The 15,467-nt window shown below is 71.2% G+C and overlaps 2 protein-coding genes across 2 annotated transcripts in view; one reads left to right on the top strand and one right to left on the bottom strand.

The window, feature by feature from the left end:
* LOC134561571 (basic proline-rich protein-like) overlaps positions 1-2,351 on the bottom strand; it is a 7,104-nt gene extending 4,753 nt beyond the window's left edge. The window contains exons 1-3 of the mRNA XM_063418707.1: positions 1,313-2,351; positions 573-809; positions 265-335 (exon numbers count right to left, since the gene is read on the bottom strand). Of these exons, the coding sequence (XP_063274777.1) occupies positions 265-335; positions 573-809; positions 1,313-2,351 (1,347 nt within the window). The remainder of the gene's footprint in view (positions 1-264; positions 336-572; positions 810-1,312) is intronic.
* Positions 2,352-3,098: 747 nt separating this feature from the next.
* On the top strand, positions 3,099-13,721 carry PARP10 (poly(ADP-ribose) polymerase family member 10). The gene is made up of 12 exons (XM_063399773.1): positions 3,099-3,168; positions 3,681-3,841; positions 5,171-5,425; positions 5,998-6,216; positions 6,724-7,277; positions 8,281-8,493; positions 9,090-9,303; positions 9,432-10,406; positions 10,478-10,611; positions 10,680-10,857; positions 13,115-13,424; positions 13,588-13,721. Exons 2-11 carry the CDS (start codon positions 3,682-3,684, stop codon positions 13,420-13,422), a joined length of 3,210 nt encoding a protein of 1,069 aa, XP_063255843.1. The 5' UTR covers positions 3,099-3,168; position 3,681; the 3' UTR covers positions 13,423-13,424; positions 13,588-13,721.
* Positions 13,722-15,467: the final 1,746 nt, after the last annotated feature.

Raw genomic sequence — 15,467 nt, 5'->3', positions numbered from 1 at the left:
ACCGGGACCGGGACCCGTGCGGTGTCACTGTGGTACCGGTACCGGCACCGGGACCCGTGCGGTGTCACCGTGGTACCGGCACCGGGACCCGTGCGGTGTCACTGTGGTACCGGTACCGGCACCGGGACCCGTGCGGTGTCACTGTGGTACCGGTACCGGCACCGGGACCCGTGCGGTGTCACCGTGGTACCGGGACCGGGACCCGTGCGGTGTCACTGTGGTACCGGTACCGGTACCGGCACCCGTGCGGTGTCACTGTGGTACTGGCACCGGCACCGGGACCCGTGCGGTGTCACTGTGGTACCGGCACCGGCACCGGGACCCGTGCGGCACCGCTGTTGTGACGGCACCGGGACGGTACCACTGTGGTGCCGCTACCGGTCCCCGTCCGGTAGCGCTGTGGTGACGGTACCGACACCGGTTCTCGTACGGTACCACTGTGGTGTCGGTACCGGCCCCAGTCCCCGTGCGGTATCACTATGGTGTCGGTCCCGGTGCGATATCACCGTCGGTACCAGTACCCATTCGGTATCGCTGTGCTGGCGGTCCCGGGCCCGGTCCCCGTGCGGTACCGCGGTGCTGCCGGTACGGGCTCGGTGCCGCGGCCTGGCAGGCGGTGCCTGGCAGGCGGTGCCGGTGCGGTGCCGGTGCGGTGCCGGTGCGGTGCCGCCGCGGTGCCGCCGCTGTTCCGGTGCCGCAGCGGCCCCGGCCCGGCCAACGGGCAGCGCCGGCCGGTGGCGCAACCACGGCGGCCGCGTGACGGCCCCGGGCGGGCGGCGGGACCGGCGGGGGGATGGGGGGGCTCGGGCCTGCGGCACCGGCGGGGGGAGACGTTTGAGGAGGATTCCCGGGGGGACCGGGGGCACCCCGAGCGGGGTGAGAGGGGTACCGGGACACGGGAGGTACCCCCAAAGGGGGGTACCGGGACACAGGGGGCACCCCAAGAGGGGTCCGGGGACAAGGGGGGTACCCCCAAAGGGGGTACCGGGACACGGGGGGCACCCTGAGAGGGGTGAGGTGGGTACGGGGGACACGGGGGTACCCCCAAAGGCGTTATCGGGACACGGGGGCACCCCGAGAGGGGTCAGGGGACACGGGGGGCACCCCGAGAAGGGCGAGGGGACACCGGGGGGTACGGGGGGCACCCCGAGTGGGGTCAGGGTTCACGGGGGGCACCCCGAGAGGGGTCAGGGGATACCGGGGGGTACGGGGGGCACCCCGCACAGGGGGTACGGGGACACGGGGGGTACCCCAAGCGGGGTCAGGGGACACGGGGAGCACCCCGAGCGGGGTCAGGGGACACGGGGGGCACCCCGAGCGGGGTCAGGGGACACGGGGAGCACCCCGAGCGGGGGGTACGGGGACACGGGGGGCACCCCGAGCGGGGGGTACGGGCTGCGCGCACTTCGGGGGCGCAGCACAGGGTGCGGGGGGGTGCAGGGGGTATCCCCGCCGCGGATCGCGGGGGTGCCCGCACGGCGGGGCGCGGGCGGGCTCCGGGGGCGCAGGGATGCCCACGGCCCGGCGGGCGCGGCCGCGGGGGTGCGGCGCTCCCGCATCACGGGTTTGCGGGGGTGCCGCCGCCCGCCCCCCCCGCCCCCGCCGGTTCTCCTCGAGTCCCGTAAGCCGCTTTGCCCTGACGCTCGGTAAAGCCCCGGCCTATTTACGGCAGCAGCGGGCCTAATCCCCGAGCGCTGCCGCGGCACGGGGGGAGCGGCCGGGAGACCCCCGCCGTGCCCGCGGTGCCCGCGGGGGTCCCGCTCGGCCCCGCCACCCCCGCCCCGGTACTGTCCTACCCCCCCCGCACCGAACCCGTGCGCTGCGGAATGCGGCAGCGGGAAGCGGCGGAGGGAGCCGCGCTCGGGGGCGGCTCCGGGGCCTCCGCACCCTCCGTTCGCCGCCCGCGACCCCCGCCCGAGCCCGGGACCCCCCCGGACCCCCCGCGCCCCCCGCTCACCGGCCGGGCCGAGCTGCGCGGGGTCCGCTCGCTGCGCGCCGGGTGGGCGGGGCCTAAAGGGGGCGGGGCCTGCAGGGGGCGGGGCCTTGCGCAAAGGGCGCTGCGTAGGCTGCAGGGGGCGGGGCCTGCAGGGGGCGGGGCCTGCAGGGGGCGGGGCCTGCAGGGGGCGGGGCCTGCAGGGGGCGGGGCCTGCAGGGGGCGTGGCCCCGCGCAAAGGGCGCTGCGTAGGCTGCAGGGGGCGGGGCCTGCAGGGGGCGGGGCCTGCAGGGGGCGGGGCCACGGGCCGGGGGGACAGCGCGCCCCCTGGTGGCGGCAGCGCGGGCTCGTCCCCGCCGAGTCCCGCGTGGGGACGGCCCCGTGTCCCCCTGTCTGTCACCCCGTGTCCCCGTGTCATTCTCGTGCGTCCCTGGCCACTGCGGGGCTTTTCCCGTGTCCCCTCCTGACGTCTGCGCTCAGCTCCGTGTCCCCCGGTCACTCGTGGGGCTGGTCACGGGTACCCCGGTCACGCCGAGGGAGGGACCCTTGTCCCCCTGTCACCCGTGCGGCTGGCCCCGTGTCCCCGCGTCATTCTCGGGGGACCGTCCCGTGTCCCGCTGTCATCCGCGGGGCTTTTCCCGCGACCCCCCCGTCACATCTGGGGTCCGTTCCGTGTCCCCCGGTCACTCGTGGGGCCGGTCACGCACGAGGGACAGTCCCTTGTCTCCCTGTCACCCGTGGGGCTTTTCCCGCGATTTCCCCGTCACATCTGGGGTCCGTTCCGTGTCCCCCTGTCACCCGTGGGGCTTTTTCCGCGTCCCCCCGTCACATCTGGGGTCCGTTCCGTGTCCCCCGGTCACTCTCGTGGTCGATCATGCACGAGGGACAGTCCCTTGTCTCCCTGTCACCCGTGGGGCTTTTCTTGCGTCCCCCCGTCACATCTGGGGTCCGTTCCGTGTCCCCCGGTCACTCGTGGGGCCGGTCATTCCTGTGTCCCCCTGTCACCGAGGCGCGTTTTCCGCGACCCCCCCTTCACAGCTGGGCTCAGTTCCGTGTCCCCCGGTCACTCGTGGAGCCGGTCACGCACGAGGGACAGTCCCTTGTCTCCCTGTCACCCGTGTCCCGCGTCCTCCGGTCCCCCCCGCCGCCGTGTCCCCACCCCCGCCCCGCCCCCCGCCCTTCCCTTTCCCGTTTTGGGCCCGTTTCGGTTTCGTTTCGTGGCCGGGCAGTGTCCGGTGCGTGGGGGGGGTCCAGCCCCGGGGTGGGGGGTCCTGCCGGGGGTCCCCGCGGGGCTGGAGAGGTCCGGGGCGATCGGGAGGGGTCCAGCCCCGGGGTGGGGGGGTCCTGCCGGGGGTCCTCGCGGGGCTGCAGAGGTCCGGGGCGATCGGGGGGTCCAGCCCCGGTGGGGGTGGGGGGTCCTGCCGGGGGTCCCCACGGGGCTGGAGAGGTCGGGGTCGATTGGGGGGTCCAGCCCCGTTGGGGTGGGGGGTCCTGCCGGGGGTCCTCGCGGGGCTGGAGAGGTCGGGGTCGATTGGGGGGTCCAGCCCCGGGGGGGGGTCCTGCTTGGGGACGCGGGGATGGGGGGAGTGGTGAGGGAGGGGCGGGGGGTCGGGGAGGGGGGTTGGGGTCCCGCGTGGTTGCACGGGGGGGGGTCCGTGGGCCGGGGAGGGGTCACAGCGGAGTGGGAAAGGGGGAGGGGGAGTAAATGAACCGAGGGGTCCCAGTCCCAAATGTGTGGGTGCCCCAGGATGGCGGGGAGCGTGCTGGTGGTGCAGGGGGTCCCCCCCGACGCCCCCGAGGAGCTGCTGGTGCTGTACTTCGAGAGCCGGCGGCGCTCGGGCGGGGGCCCCGTGCGGAGCTGCCAGCGCCTCGGGGCCCTCCTCTTCCTCACCTTCGAGGACCCGCAGGGTAAGCGCGGGCAGGGCGTCCTGCCCTGGTTCCAACTGGGATCACTGGGATGGCGGCGGGGGGAGGGTCACAGTCCCAACGAAGAGCACTGGGATGGGGGTTGTGACCGTCCCAGTCCCACTGGGAACACTGGGATGGGATTTGGGGGTCTCAGTCCCACAGGGAACACTGGGATGGGATTTGGGTGTCCTGGCCCTACTGGGATCACTGGGATTGTGTTTGGAGCTCCCAGCCCCACTGGGTACACTGGGATAGGGTGTGGGGAATCCCAGTCTCACTGGGATGGGGTTTGGAGCTCCCAGTCCCAGCTGGGATCACTGGGGTGGGATTTAGGGCTCCCAGTCCCACTGGGATCAGCACTGAGGTGGGCTGTGGGGGATCCCAGTCCTGACTGGGATCACAGGGATGGGATTTGAGACCCCCAAATCCCATCCCAGTGATCCTGGTAGAACTGGGAAGGTCACACACCCCATCCCAGTGCTCCCAACTGGGACTGGGACACCCAAATCCCATCCCAGTGCTCCCAGCTGGGACTAGGAACCCCACAGCCCACCTTAGTGGTCCCAGTGGGGATGGGATTTGGGGCTCACAGTCCCACTGGGAGCACTGGGATAGGATTTGGAGGGTCTCAGTCCCACTGGTTTGGATTTGGGGGTCCCAGTCCCACTGCAATGGGATTGGGGGGTCTCAGTCCCAGCTGAGATCACTGGGATGGGATTTGGGGCTCCCAGTCCCACCGGGATCATTGGGATGGGGTGTGTGACCATCCCAGGCCCAGCTGGATGACTGGGATGTCATTTGGGGGTCTCAATCCCACTGGGATCACTGGGGTGGGCTATGGGGTTCCCAGTCCTGACTGGGATCACTGGGGTGGGATTTGGGGCTCCCAGTCCCACTAGAAGCTCTGGGATGGGATTTGGGGTTCCCAGTAGCACTGGGATCACTGGGGTGGGATTTGGGGTTCCCAGTCCCTCTGGGAGCACTGGGATGGGATTTGGGGTTCCCAGTTGCACAGTCCCACTGGGATGGGAATTGGGGCTCCCAGTCCCACTGGGGTGGGATTTGGGGTTCCCAGTCCCACTGGGGTGGGATTTGGGGTTCCCAGCCCCACTGGGAGCACTGGGATGGGATTTGGGGTTCCCAGTTGCACTGGGATCACTGGGGTGGGATTTGGGGATCCCTGGGGTGGGATTTGGGGTTCCCAGCCCCACTGAGAGCACTGGGACGGGGTGTGTGACCTTCCCAGTCGCACTGGGAGCCCTGGTGGGCAGTGCTGTGTCCCCGGGGGTCTCCGGGTGAGTCCCCGGTGACCCCGGGCTCCCCCCACAGACGCCCAGAACGTGTTGGCCCAGGACAGCCACAGGCTCGGGGGGGCCGAGCTGAGGGTGTACCTGGCCCCCCCCTGGAACCCCACGCACCTGCTGCTGCACAGCCTGGACCCCCAAAACCCCTGGACCCCCTCAGAGCACCCGCACGGAGCCCTGGAGACCCTGCTGGGGGTCCCCGCCGGCGCCGTCACCCTGTGCCGGGACCCCGCGCCCGGCTGGGGCCTGCTGCGCCTGCGGGACCCCCTCACCCCCCCAGGTGGGACTGGGGGCCGGGGGGCAGCGGGGTGGGACTGGGGTGGGGTTGTGGAGGGAAAGGTGATGGAGGGAAGCTGCCGGGGATTTGGGGGGCACCAGGGTGGGGTTGGGGTGGGGGTCCAGGGTGGGATTGGGGTGGGGTTGTGGAGGGAAAGGTGATGGAGGGAAGCTGCCGGGGATTTGGGGGGCACCAGGGTGGGGTTGGGGTGGGGGTCCAGGGTGGGATTGGGGTGGGGTTGTGGAGGGAAAGGTGATGGGATGGAGCTGCTGGGGGGTTGGGGGCACCAGGGTGGGGATAGCGGGGCGGGGGTACAAGGGGCTGGAGTGACAGAGGGGTGGGTGCACAGGGGTGGGGATAGCCGGGTGGGGGTCCAGGGTGGGATTGGGGTGGGGGTCTAGGGGCTGGGGTGACAGCGTCAGGCTGCCCAGGGGTGGGGGGACACCGCTGCCAGGGGTGGGAGCACCGGGGGGCAGGGGGCTGACGGCCTGGGGGGTTCCAGGAGCAACAGGGCGGCGTTTGGGGCGCGGGTTCGGCGCGGTGCCCGCGGTGCCAGCGCTGCCGTGCGCCCGCAGAGCTGGCACAGGCGGAGCGGCGGGCGCGGCAGCGGGGGCTGGCGCTGCTGCGGGCGCCGCGCAGCCCCGCGGTGCTGGTGAGGGCGGCGGGGCCCCCACCCAACCGGGACCTGCTGGAGCTCTACTTCGAGAACCGGCGCAGCGGCGGCGGCCGCGTCAAGGACGTGCGGGCGCTGCCGGGCGGGCGCGGGGCCGTGGTCACCTTCCTGGATCCGGCAGGTGAGGGTGGTGCCAGGGGGGCACGGGGAACCGCTCTGGGCCGCTTGTCCCTCTGTCCCCCACAGCTGCAGAGTGGGTGCAGCAGAGGCTGCAGTGGCTGCAGGACTGGTGTCCCTCTGTCCCCTGCAGCTGCAGAGCGGGTGCTGCAGTGGCTGCAGGACTGGTGTCCCTCTGTCCCCTGCAGCTGCAGAGGCCGCAGCAGCTGCAGGACTGGTGTCCCTCTGTCCCCCACAGCTGCAGGACTGGTGTCCCTCTGTCCCCCGCAGCTGCAGGACTGGTGTCCCTCTGTCCCCCGCAGCTGCAGGACTGGTGTCCCTCTGTCCCCCGCAGCTGCAGAGGCCGCAGGGGCTGCAGGACTGGTGTCCCCCTTTCCCATGCAGCTGCAGGACTGGTGTTCCTCTGTCCCCCGCAGCTGCAGGACTGGTGTCCCTCTGTCCCCCGCAGCTGCAGGACTGGTGTCCCTCTGTCCCCCGCAGCTGCAGGACTGGTGTCCCTCTGTCCCCACAGCCGCAGAGCGGGTGCTGAGGAGGCCACACCGGCTGCAGGACGCGGCGCTGGAGCTCCAGCCCCACTTCCCCTTCCTGGAGCCGCCGGAGGGGAGTGCGGACGCAGCCCTGGACGCTGCCCCCGCTCTGGACAGGGAGCCCCTGCTGGTCACGGACCCCTTGCCGGACACAGACCGCGCACCGGGCACGGAGCCGTCCCCAGGCACAGACCCCACCACGGCACGCACGGAGCCCCCACCGGACACTGCCGCCGCCATCCCGGTGCCAGCAGCGCCAGCGTCGCACCCGGCACCGGGACAGCCACCAGCTGCCTTCCCCGGCAGGGACAAGGACGCAGAGGGGTCCAGGGCCATGCCCAGCCCGGCCCGGTGCCCGGGGCCTGTGACGGCGGTGGTGCCAGAGCCGGTGGTGGTGGCACCGGTGCAGGACGAGGCGCTGGTGCCGGCGGAGCCCGGAGCCGTGCGGTACCTGCAGCAGCACTACCAGGACGTGCTCGGCAGCATCCTGGACGTGTCGCTGCTGCCGCTGGAGGGGGAGGACGTGTCGGGGTTCCGGGTGAGCCGCGGGCGCGGGGAGGAGAAGGTGCAGGCAGGGATGGGCAGGTACAGGCAGGGGTGGGCAGGTACAGGCAGGGATGGGCAGGTACAGGCAGGGATGTGGGCAGGTACAGGCAGGGGTGGGCAGGTACAGGCAGTTACAGACAGGTACAGACAGGGGTGGGCAGGTACAGGCAGGGGGGTGGGCAGGTACAGGCAGGGATGGGCAGGTACAGGCAGGGATGGGCAGGTACAGGCAGGGATGGGCAGGTACAGGCAGGGATGTGGGCAGGTACTGGCAGGGGTGGACAGGTGCAGGCAGGGGTGGGCAGGTACTGGCAGGGGTGGACAGGTGCAGGCAGGGGTGGGCAGGTACTGGCAGGTGTGGGCAGGTACAGGCAGGTGCAGACAGGTACAGGCAGGGGTGGGCAGGGGTGTGGGCAGGTACAGGCAGGGATGGGCAGGTACAGGCAGGGGTGGGCAGGTACAGGCAGGGGGGTGGACAGGTGCAGGCAGGGGTGGGCAGGTACAGGCAGGGGTGGACAGGTACAGGCAGGTGCAGACAGGTACAGGCAGGGGTGGGCAGGTACAGGCAGGGGTGGGCAGGTACAGGCAGGGGTGGGCAGGTACAGGCAGGGGTGGGCAGGGGCGTGGGCAGGTACAGGCAGGTGCAGACAGGTACAGGCAGGGGTGGACAGGCACAGGCAGGTGCAGACAGGTACAGGCAGGGGTGGGCAGGTACAGGCAGGGGTGGGCAGGTACAGGCAGGGGTGGGCAGGTACAGGCAGGGGTGGGCAGGTACAGGCAGGTGCAGACAGGTACAGGCAGGGATGGGCAGGTACAGGCAGGGATGGGCAGGTACAGGCAGGGGCCTGTTCTTCGCTCCCACCTCCCCATGCTCCTGGCACATCCTGGTGCCGCAGGCTGCCAGCCCCGCGGTGCTGCCCACGCTGCTGCAGCTGAGTGGGCAGCTGGGCAGGTGCCGGTGCCCAGGCGCTGACCCTGTGCCCACCTGCTGCCAGGTGAGCGGGGAGCCGGGCCGGTGCCGGGCCGTGGCGGATTTCCTGCAGAGCCTGCTGGACTCGGTGGCCTCGCACTCCGCGACCCTGCGCTTCCCCGGCGTCGCCCGTTTCCTGTGGGACCTGCCTGGGCAGAGCCTCCTCCAGCAGCTGGAGAGCCGCTTCCAGTGCGTCCTCCAGCTGGACGGGGAGCTCTGGAGCCCTCCGGACCCCCAGGTACAGCCTGCTGGGGAGGGGTCCGCCGAGCGGGGGGCACTGGGCTGGCCTGAGGAGGGGTCTGGTGAGCGGGGGGCACTGGGCTGGGATGGGGACAGGGTCCGGCGAGCGGGGGGCACTGGGCTGGGATGGGGACAAGGTCCAGCGAGCGGGGGGCACTGGGCTGGCCTGAGGAGGGGTCTGGTGAGTGGGGAGCACTGGGCTGGGATGGGGACAAGGTCTGGCGAGCGGGGGGCACTGGGCTGGCCTGAGGAGGGGTCTGGCAAGCGGGTGGCACTGGGCTGGCCTGGTGACAGGGTCCAGCGAGTGGGTGGCACTGGGCTGGGACAGGGACAGGGTCCGGCGAGCGGGTGGCACTGGGCCAGGAGGGTTCTGGCGAGTGGGGGGCACTGGGCTGATCCAGGGATGGGTCCGGTGAGCGGGTGGCACTGGGCCGGGAGGGGTCCGGTGAGCGGGTGGCACTGGGCTGGGATGGGGACAGGGTCCGGCGAGTGAGTAGCACTGGGCTGGGGACAGGGTCCGGCGAGCGGGTGGCGCTGGGCTGGCCCCTGCTAGGTTGGAGCAGTGTTGGTGATGCCACCCTTCGGTCCCCACAGCTGGATCTGGTGTCGCTGGTGCACCCAAGCAGCCACCGGGACCCCCAGCCACACTCCGGGCACTGGGATCCACCTGAGGGCAGCGGCGCCACTGCTGGTGACGATGGCGATGGAGGTGACGATGGGGATGGAGGTGATGATGGGGATGGAGGTGATGATGACGATGGCGATGGAGATGACGACGGCGGTGACGATGGCTTCCGTTCCAGCGCAGGTGAGCTGCGAGGGCGCCGCTTTGGTGCCCGCTCTCCGGGCGCTGCAGGGGGGTGAGGGGCCCACGGGTGCCAATCCTGTCCCCGGACATGGTGGGGCCTCACGCCTGGCACCCCGGGGTTCCCGCAGAGGAGATCAGGGAGGTGCTGGCAGCGCTGCGCCCGAGCGACACCGAGCGCCGCGGCAGCCCCAGCCCGCGGCCCGACGGCGAGTGGGACCCGGAGGCCGAGATCCCCTGCGCGGCCGGCGGGGACGGCGCCAGGGAGCTGCTGGCGGGCGCCGCGGAGCCGCTGTCGGACACCCGGCTGGAGGAGGAGGTGCAGATGGCTCTGGCCGTCCAGTGCTCCATGGACCGCACGTGGTGCGAGGAGCGGGAGCTGGCGCGCGCCACCGCGCTGTCCCTGCGCTCCTACAGCCGCGAGCAGCAGCAGGGCCGCGCCGAGGAGGACGCGCGGCTGCTGGCGGCGCTGGCGGCCTCGCTGGAGGACGCGCTCCCGGCGGCGCACGCGGCGCGGGTGACGGCGTTCTGCTCCCGGGACCGGGACGCCTCGGCGGTGCCGCGGGAGCTGGAGCGGGCGCTGGCGGCGCGGCAGCGGCCGCGGGAGGTGGCGGACGAGCGGCTGCGGGCGCTGCCGGCCACCGGGCGCTGCGCGCTGGCCCTGCTGCAGCGCCGGCACGCCGTGCGCCTCAGCCTGAGCGGCGGCACCGCCACACTGCACGGCTTCGCCGAGTACACCGAGCCCGCTGCCGAGGAGCTCACGTTGCTGCTCCGGCACCTGCGACTGCCGAAGCGCGCTGCCACCGCCGCCACTGATGCCACCGCCGTCACCGATGCCACCGACGCCACCGATGCCACCACCGTTGCCACCACGGTGCACTGGGTGCGCTGGGACGCCTCTGGCACCGCCGTGCCCTACGCTCCCGAGGCGGCGGCGCTGCTGGAGCAGGCCTGGGCGCGTGGGGAGCGCCGGCTGGATCTGGTGCTGGGCGGGCGGCCCGTCACCGTGGATTTGGAGCGCATGGAGGAGTTCGACATCGGCAGCGCCCGCACCGCGCCCGTCAGCCGCAGCCAGCCCCCGCTGGACAGCACCTGCTGCCTGCTCGGTGCGTGCGGGCGCCGCGGGGCCGGCCCTGCCCCTCGCCGCGCCCGCCTTCACCGCGGCTTTGTCCGGCAGGGCCGGAGGCGGCCGGGCTGGAGGAGGAGGTGCGGCTGATGGCGCTGGCCGAGGACTCGGAGGAGTTCGCCGACACCGTGCGGCATTTCTGCGCCACGCTGGAGGAGCTGCGCAGCCAGATCAGCGTGGTGCAGGTGGGTGCGGGCGCGGGGGCCCCCGGGGCGTCCCCGCGGCGCGGCGGTGACGCGGCGGTGCCCGGCAGGTGCAGAAGCTGATCCACCCGGTGCTGTACAAGCAGTACCAGCTGAAGAAGGGCAGCGTGAAGCGCGGCTGCGCCGCCGGCACCACCGTGGAGCGCGTGCTCTTCCACGGCACCACCAAGGCCTCCAGCCGCGAGATCTGCCTGCACGGCTTCAACCGGAGCTTCTGCGGCAAGAACGGTGAGCGCCGGGCGGGCGCGGGGCGGGCACGGGGTGGGCACGGGGCGGGGGAGCGGGGCACTGAGGGAGGCGTGGGGACACGGGCACGGGAATGGCATGCCAGGGTGGGGACAATGCCTTTGGCATGGGAATGGGGTGCCAAGTTGGGCACGGTGCCATCGGCATGGGAACAGCGTACCAGTGTGGGCACGGTGACATTGGCACGGGAACAGTGTACCAGTGTGGGCACGGTGACATTGGCACGGGAACAGCGTGCCGGAGTGGGGACAGTGCCATCAGCACGGGAACAGGGTGCCAGAGTGGGGACAGTGCCATCGGCATGGGAACAGCGTGCCAGAGTGGGGACAGTGCCATGGCATGGGAACAGTGTGCCAGAGTGGGGACAGTGCCATCGGCATGGGAACAGCGTGCCAGAGTGGGGACAGTGCCATGGCATGGGAACAGTGTGCCAGAGTGGGGACAGTGTCACCGGCACAGGAACGGGGTGCCGAGGTGGGCACAGTGACGCTTGTGGAAGATTTAGGGGATCACGGGTGCACAGGAAAGAGGTGCCAAGGTGGGCACGGTGCCATCAGTGTGGGATGGGGTGGTGAGGTGGGCACGGTGCCATTGGCATGGGAGCAGCATGCCAGAGTGGGCACGGTGCCGTTGGCATGGGAATGGGGTGATCGTGGGTGCATGGGAAGGGGGTGCCAAGGTGGGCACGGTGCCCTCAGTGTAGGAACATGGGGTGCTGAGGTGGGCACGGTGCCATCGGGGTGGGAATGGAGTGGTGAGGTGGGCACAGTGACACTTGTGCAGGATTTTGGGGATCATGGGTGCGTGGGAATGGGTGCCAAGGTGGGCACGGTGCCATCACTGTGGGAATGGGGTGGTGAGGTGGGCACAGTGACATTTGCACAGGAATGGGGGCGGGGATCGTGGGTGTGTGGGAAGGGCGTGCCAAGGTGGGCACGGTGCCATCAGTGTGGAATGGGGTGGTGAGGTGGGCACAGTGACACTTGTGCAGGATTTTGGGGATCATGGGTGCATGGGAAGGGGCTGCCGAGGTGGGCACGGTGCTCTCGGTGTGACGGAGCTGCCAAGGTGGGCGCGGTGCTCTCGGTGTGGGAAGGGGCTGCTGAGGTGGGTATGGTGCCATTGCCATGGGAAGGGGCTGCTGAGGTGGGCACGGTGCCATTGCCATGGGAAGGGGCTGCTGAGGTGGGCGCGGTGCTCTCGGTGTGGGAACAGGATGCTGAGGTGGGCACGGTGCCATTGCCATGGGAAGGGGCTGCTGAGGTGGGCACGGTGCTCTCGGTGTGGGAAGGGGCTGCCGAGGCGGGCACGGTGCTCTCGGTGTGGGAAGGGGCTGCCGAGGTGGGCACGGTGCTCTCGGTGTGGGAAGGGGCTGCCGAGGTGGGCACGGTGCTCTCGGTGTGGGAAGGGGTCGCCAAGGCGGGCACGGTGCTCTCGGTGTGGGAACAGGGTGCTGAGGTGGGCACGGTGCTCTCGGTGTGGGAAGGGGCTGCCGAGGCGGGCACGGTGCTCTCGGTGTGGGAACAGGATGCTGAGGTGGGCACGGTGCCATTGCCATGGGAAGGGGCCGCCAAGGCGGGCACGGTGCTCTCGGTGTGACGGAGCTGCCGAGGTGGGCACGGTGCTCTCGGTGTGGGAAGGGGCTGCTGAGGTGGGCACGGTGCTCTCGGTGTGGGAAGGGGCCGCCAAGGTGGGCACGGTGCTCTCGGTGTGACGGAGCTGCCAAGGCGGGCACGGTGCTCTCGGTGTGGGAAGGGGCTGCCGAGGTGGGCACGGTGCTCTCGGTGTGGGAAGGGGCTGCCGAGGTGGGCACGGTGCTCTCGGTGTGGGAAGGGGCTGCCAAGGCGGGCACGGTGCTCTCGGTGTGGGAAGGGGCTGCCGAGGTGGGCACGGTGCTCTCGGTGTGGGAAGGGGCCGCCGAGGTGGGCACGGTGCTCTCGGTGTGGGAAGGGGCTGCCGAGGTGGGCACGGTGCTCTCGGTGTGGGAAGGGGCTGCCGAGGTGGGCACGGTGCTCTCGGTGTGGGAAGGGGCTGCCAAGGCGGGCACGGTGCTCTCGGTGTGGGAACAGGATGCTGAGGTGGGCACGGTGCCATTGCCATGGGAAGGGGCTGCCGAGGTGGGCACGGTGCTCTCGGTGTGGGAACGAGGTACCCATGTGTGCCCGGCGCCCCGGTGGTCCTGGCACCACCGGGGTCCTGGCACCCCCCGTGCCCCTGCCGACGCCCTGCCGCCCCCCAGCCACGCTCTACGGCCTCGGCGTGTACTTCGCGGCGCGCGCGGCGGTGTCGGCGCGGGACCGGTACTCGCCGCCCAGCGCCGGCGGCACCAAGTTCATCTTCGTGGCGCGGGTGCTGACGGGCGAGTTCGCGGCCGGGCAGCCGGGGCTGCGGGCGCCGCCGCTGCGCCAGGGCTCCGGCGCGCCCCGGCGCTTCCACAGCGTCGTGGACGACCCGCGGCGCCCCGACATCTTCGTGGTGTTCAACGACACCCAGGCGTACCCGCAGTACCTCATCACCTGCCGCAGCCGCCACGGGGGGCCCCTCTGAGCACCCCCTTTGATCCCCCCTGGCACCGGTGCCATGCCGGGGGTCACAGGGTCCCCTCTGAGCCCCCCCTGCAGCAGCTCTGCTCCGGGGACCCCCTTTGATCCCCCCCTTTGATACCCCCTGGCACCAGTGCCATGGCAGGGGTCACAGGGGGGCCCTCTGAGCCCCCCACCCGGCAGCGGCTCCACTCTGGGGGCCCCCTTTGATCCCCCCCTTTGATCCCCCCTGGCACCGGTGCCAAGGCGGGGGACACGGGGGTCCCCTGTGAGCCCCCCCGGGCAGCGGCTCCGCTCCGGGGACCCCCTCTGAGCCCCCCTGGCACCGGTGCTGTGGCAGGGGTCACAGGGTCCCCTCTGAGCCCCCCCGGGCAGCGGCTCCCCTCCAGGCACCCCCTCTGAACTCCCCTGGCACCGGGGCCATGCCGGGGGTCACAGGGTCCCCTCTGAGCCCCCCCTGCAGCAGCTCTGCTCTGGGGACCCCCTTTTATCTCCCCCTTTGATCCCCCCTGGCACCGGTGCCGTGCCGGGGGTCACAGGGGGCCCCTCTGAGCCCCCCGGGCAGCGGTGCTATGGCAGGGGTCACAGGGTCCCCTCTGAGCCCCCCCACCCCACCAGCGGCTCTGCTCTGGGGACCCCCTTTGATCCCCCCCTTTGATCCCCCTTGGCACCGGTGCCATGCCGGGGGTCACAGGGGGGGCACCTCTGAGCCCCCCCGGGCAGCGGCTCCACTCCGGGGACCCCCTCTGAGCCCCCCTGGCACCGGTGCCATGCCAGGGGTCACAGGGGCCCCTCTGAGCCCCCCACCCCACCAGCGGCTCCACTCCGGGGACCCCCTTTGATCCCCCCTGGCACCGGTGCCAAGCCGGGGGTCACAGGGGCCCCTCTGAGCCCCCCACCCCACCAGCGGCTCTGCTCTGGGGACCCCCTTTGATCCCCCCCTTTGATCCCCCCTGGCACTGGTGCCATGCCGGGGGTCACAGGGGGGCCCTGCCGTCGGGACTTGGGGTGCGGGGGGTTCCTGCCCTGCCCAGGAGCTCAGGGTGAGGGGGGATCCTCACCTGGGGACGCTCCCGGGCACGCTGGTGCCAGGGCAGGAGGGGGGCAGGGGGACTCGGGGCCACCCGTGTGGCACCAGTGAAATTTGGAATAAAAGTGCAAATAAAATTGGGAATAAACTGGGGACTTTGGCGTGGCTGGGGTTGAGGGGACACTGGGAGGGGGGGTGGGGGGAAGGGTGTTTTAGTCCCAACTGGGAGCACTGGGACTGGGGTGGGTGGGTCTCATTCCCAACTGGGAGCACTGGGACTGGGGTGGGTGGGTCTCATTCCCAACTGGGAGCACTGGGATTGGGGTGGGTGGGTCCCGCACCCAGCTGGGAGCACTGGGATTGGGGTGGGTGGGTCTCATTCCCAACTGGGAGCACTGGGATTGGGGTGGGTGGGTCTCATTCCCAGCTGGGAGCACTGGGATTGGGGTGGGTGGGTCTCATTCCCAACTGGGAGCACTGGGATTGGGGTGGGTGGGTCCAGGACCCAACTGGGAGCACTGGGGTTGGGGTGGGTGAGTCCCGCACCCAGCTGGGAGCACTGGGATTGGGGTGGGTGGGTCCAGGACCCAACTGGGAGCACTGGGATTGGGGTGCGTGGGTCCCAGACCCAACTGGGAGCACTGGGATTGGGGTGGGTGAGTCCCGCACCCAGCTGGGAGCACTGGGATTGGGGTGGGTGGGTCTCATTCCCAACTGGGAGCACTGGGATTGGGGTGGGTGGGTCCAGGACCCAACTGGGAGCACTGGGATTGGGGTGCGTGGGTCTCATTCCCGACTGGGAGCACTGGGATTGGGGTGGGTGGGTCCAGGACCCAACTGGGAGCACTGGGATTGGGGTGCGTGGGTCCCAGACCCAACTGGGAGCACTGGGATTGGGGTGGGTGGGTCTCATTCCCAACTGGGAGCACTGGGATTGGGGTGGGTGGGTTTCAGTCCCAACTGGGAGCACTGGGATTGGGGTGGGTGGGTCTCATTCCCAACTGGGAGCACTGGGAGCC

Source organism: Prinia subflava, chromosome 1 (genome assembly GCF_021018805.1).
Source record: "Prinia subflava isolate CZ2003 ecotype Zambia chromosome 1, Cam_Psub_1.2, whole genome shotgun sequence".
Lineage (NCBI taxonomy): Eukaryota > Metazoa > Chordata > Aves > Passeriformes > Cisticolidae > Prinia > Prinia subflava.
Note: the sequence above shows the minus strand (reverse complement) of the source record. Positions and strands in the feature narration are given on the sequence as shown.

Excerpts from the sequence above, each read along its gene's own strand:
- PARP10 (XM_063399773.1), top strand. The coding sequence starts at position 3,682 with ATGGCGGGGAGCGTGCTGGTGGTGCAGGGGGTCCCCCCCGACGCCCCC. Across the intron at positions 10,612-10,679 it reads GCCAGATCAGCGTGGTGCAG|GTGCAGAAGCTGATCCACCC; the intron begins GTGGGTGCGGGC and ends GGTGCCCGGCAG. Across the intron at positions 10,858-13,114 it reads GAGCTTCTGCGGCAAGAACG|CCACGCTCTACGGCCTCGGC; the intron begins GTGAGCGCCGGG and ends GCCGCCCCCCAG.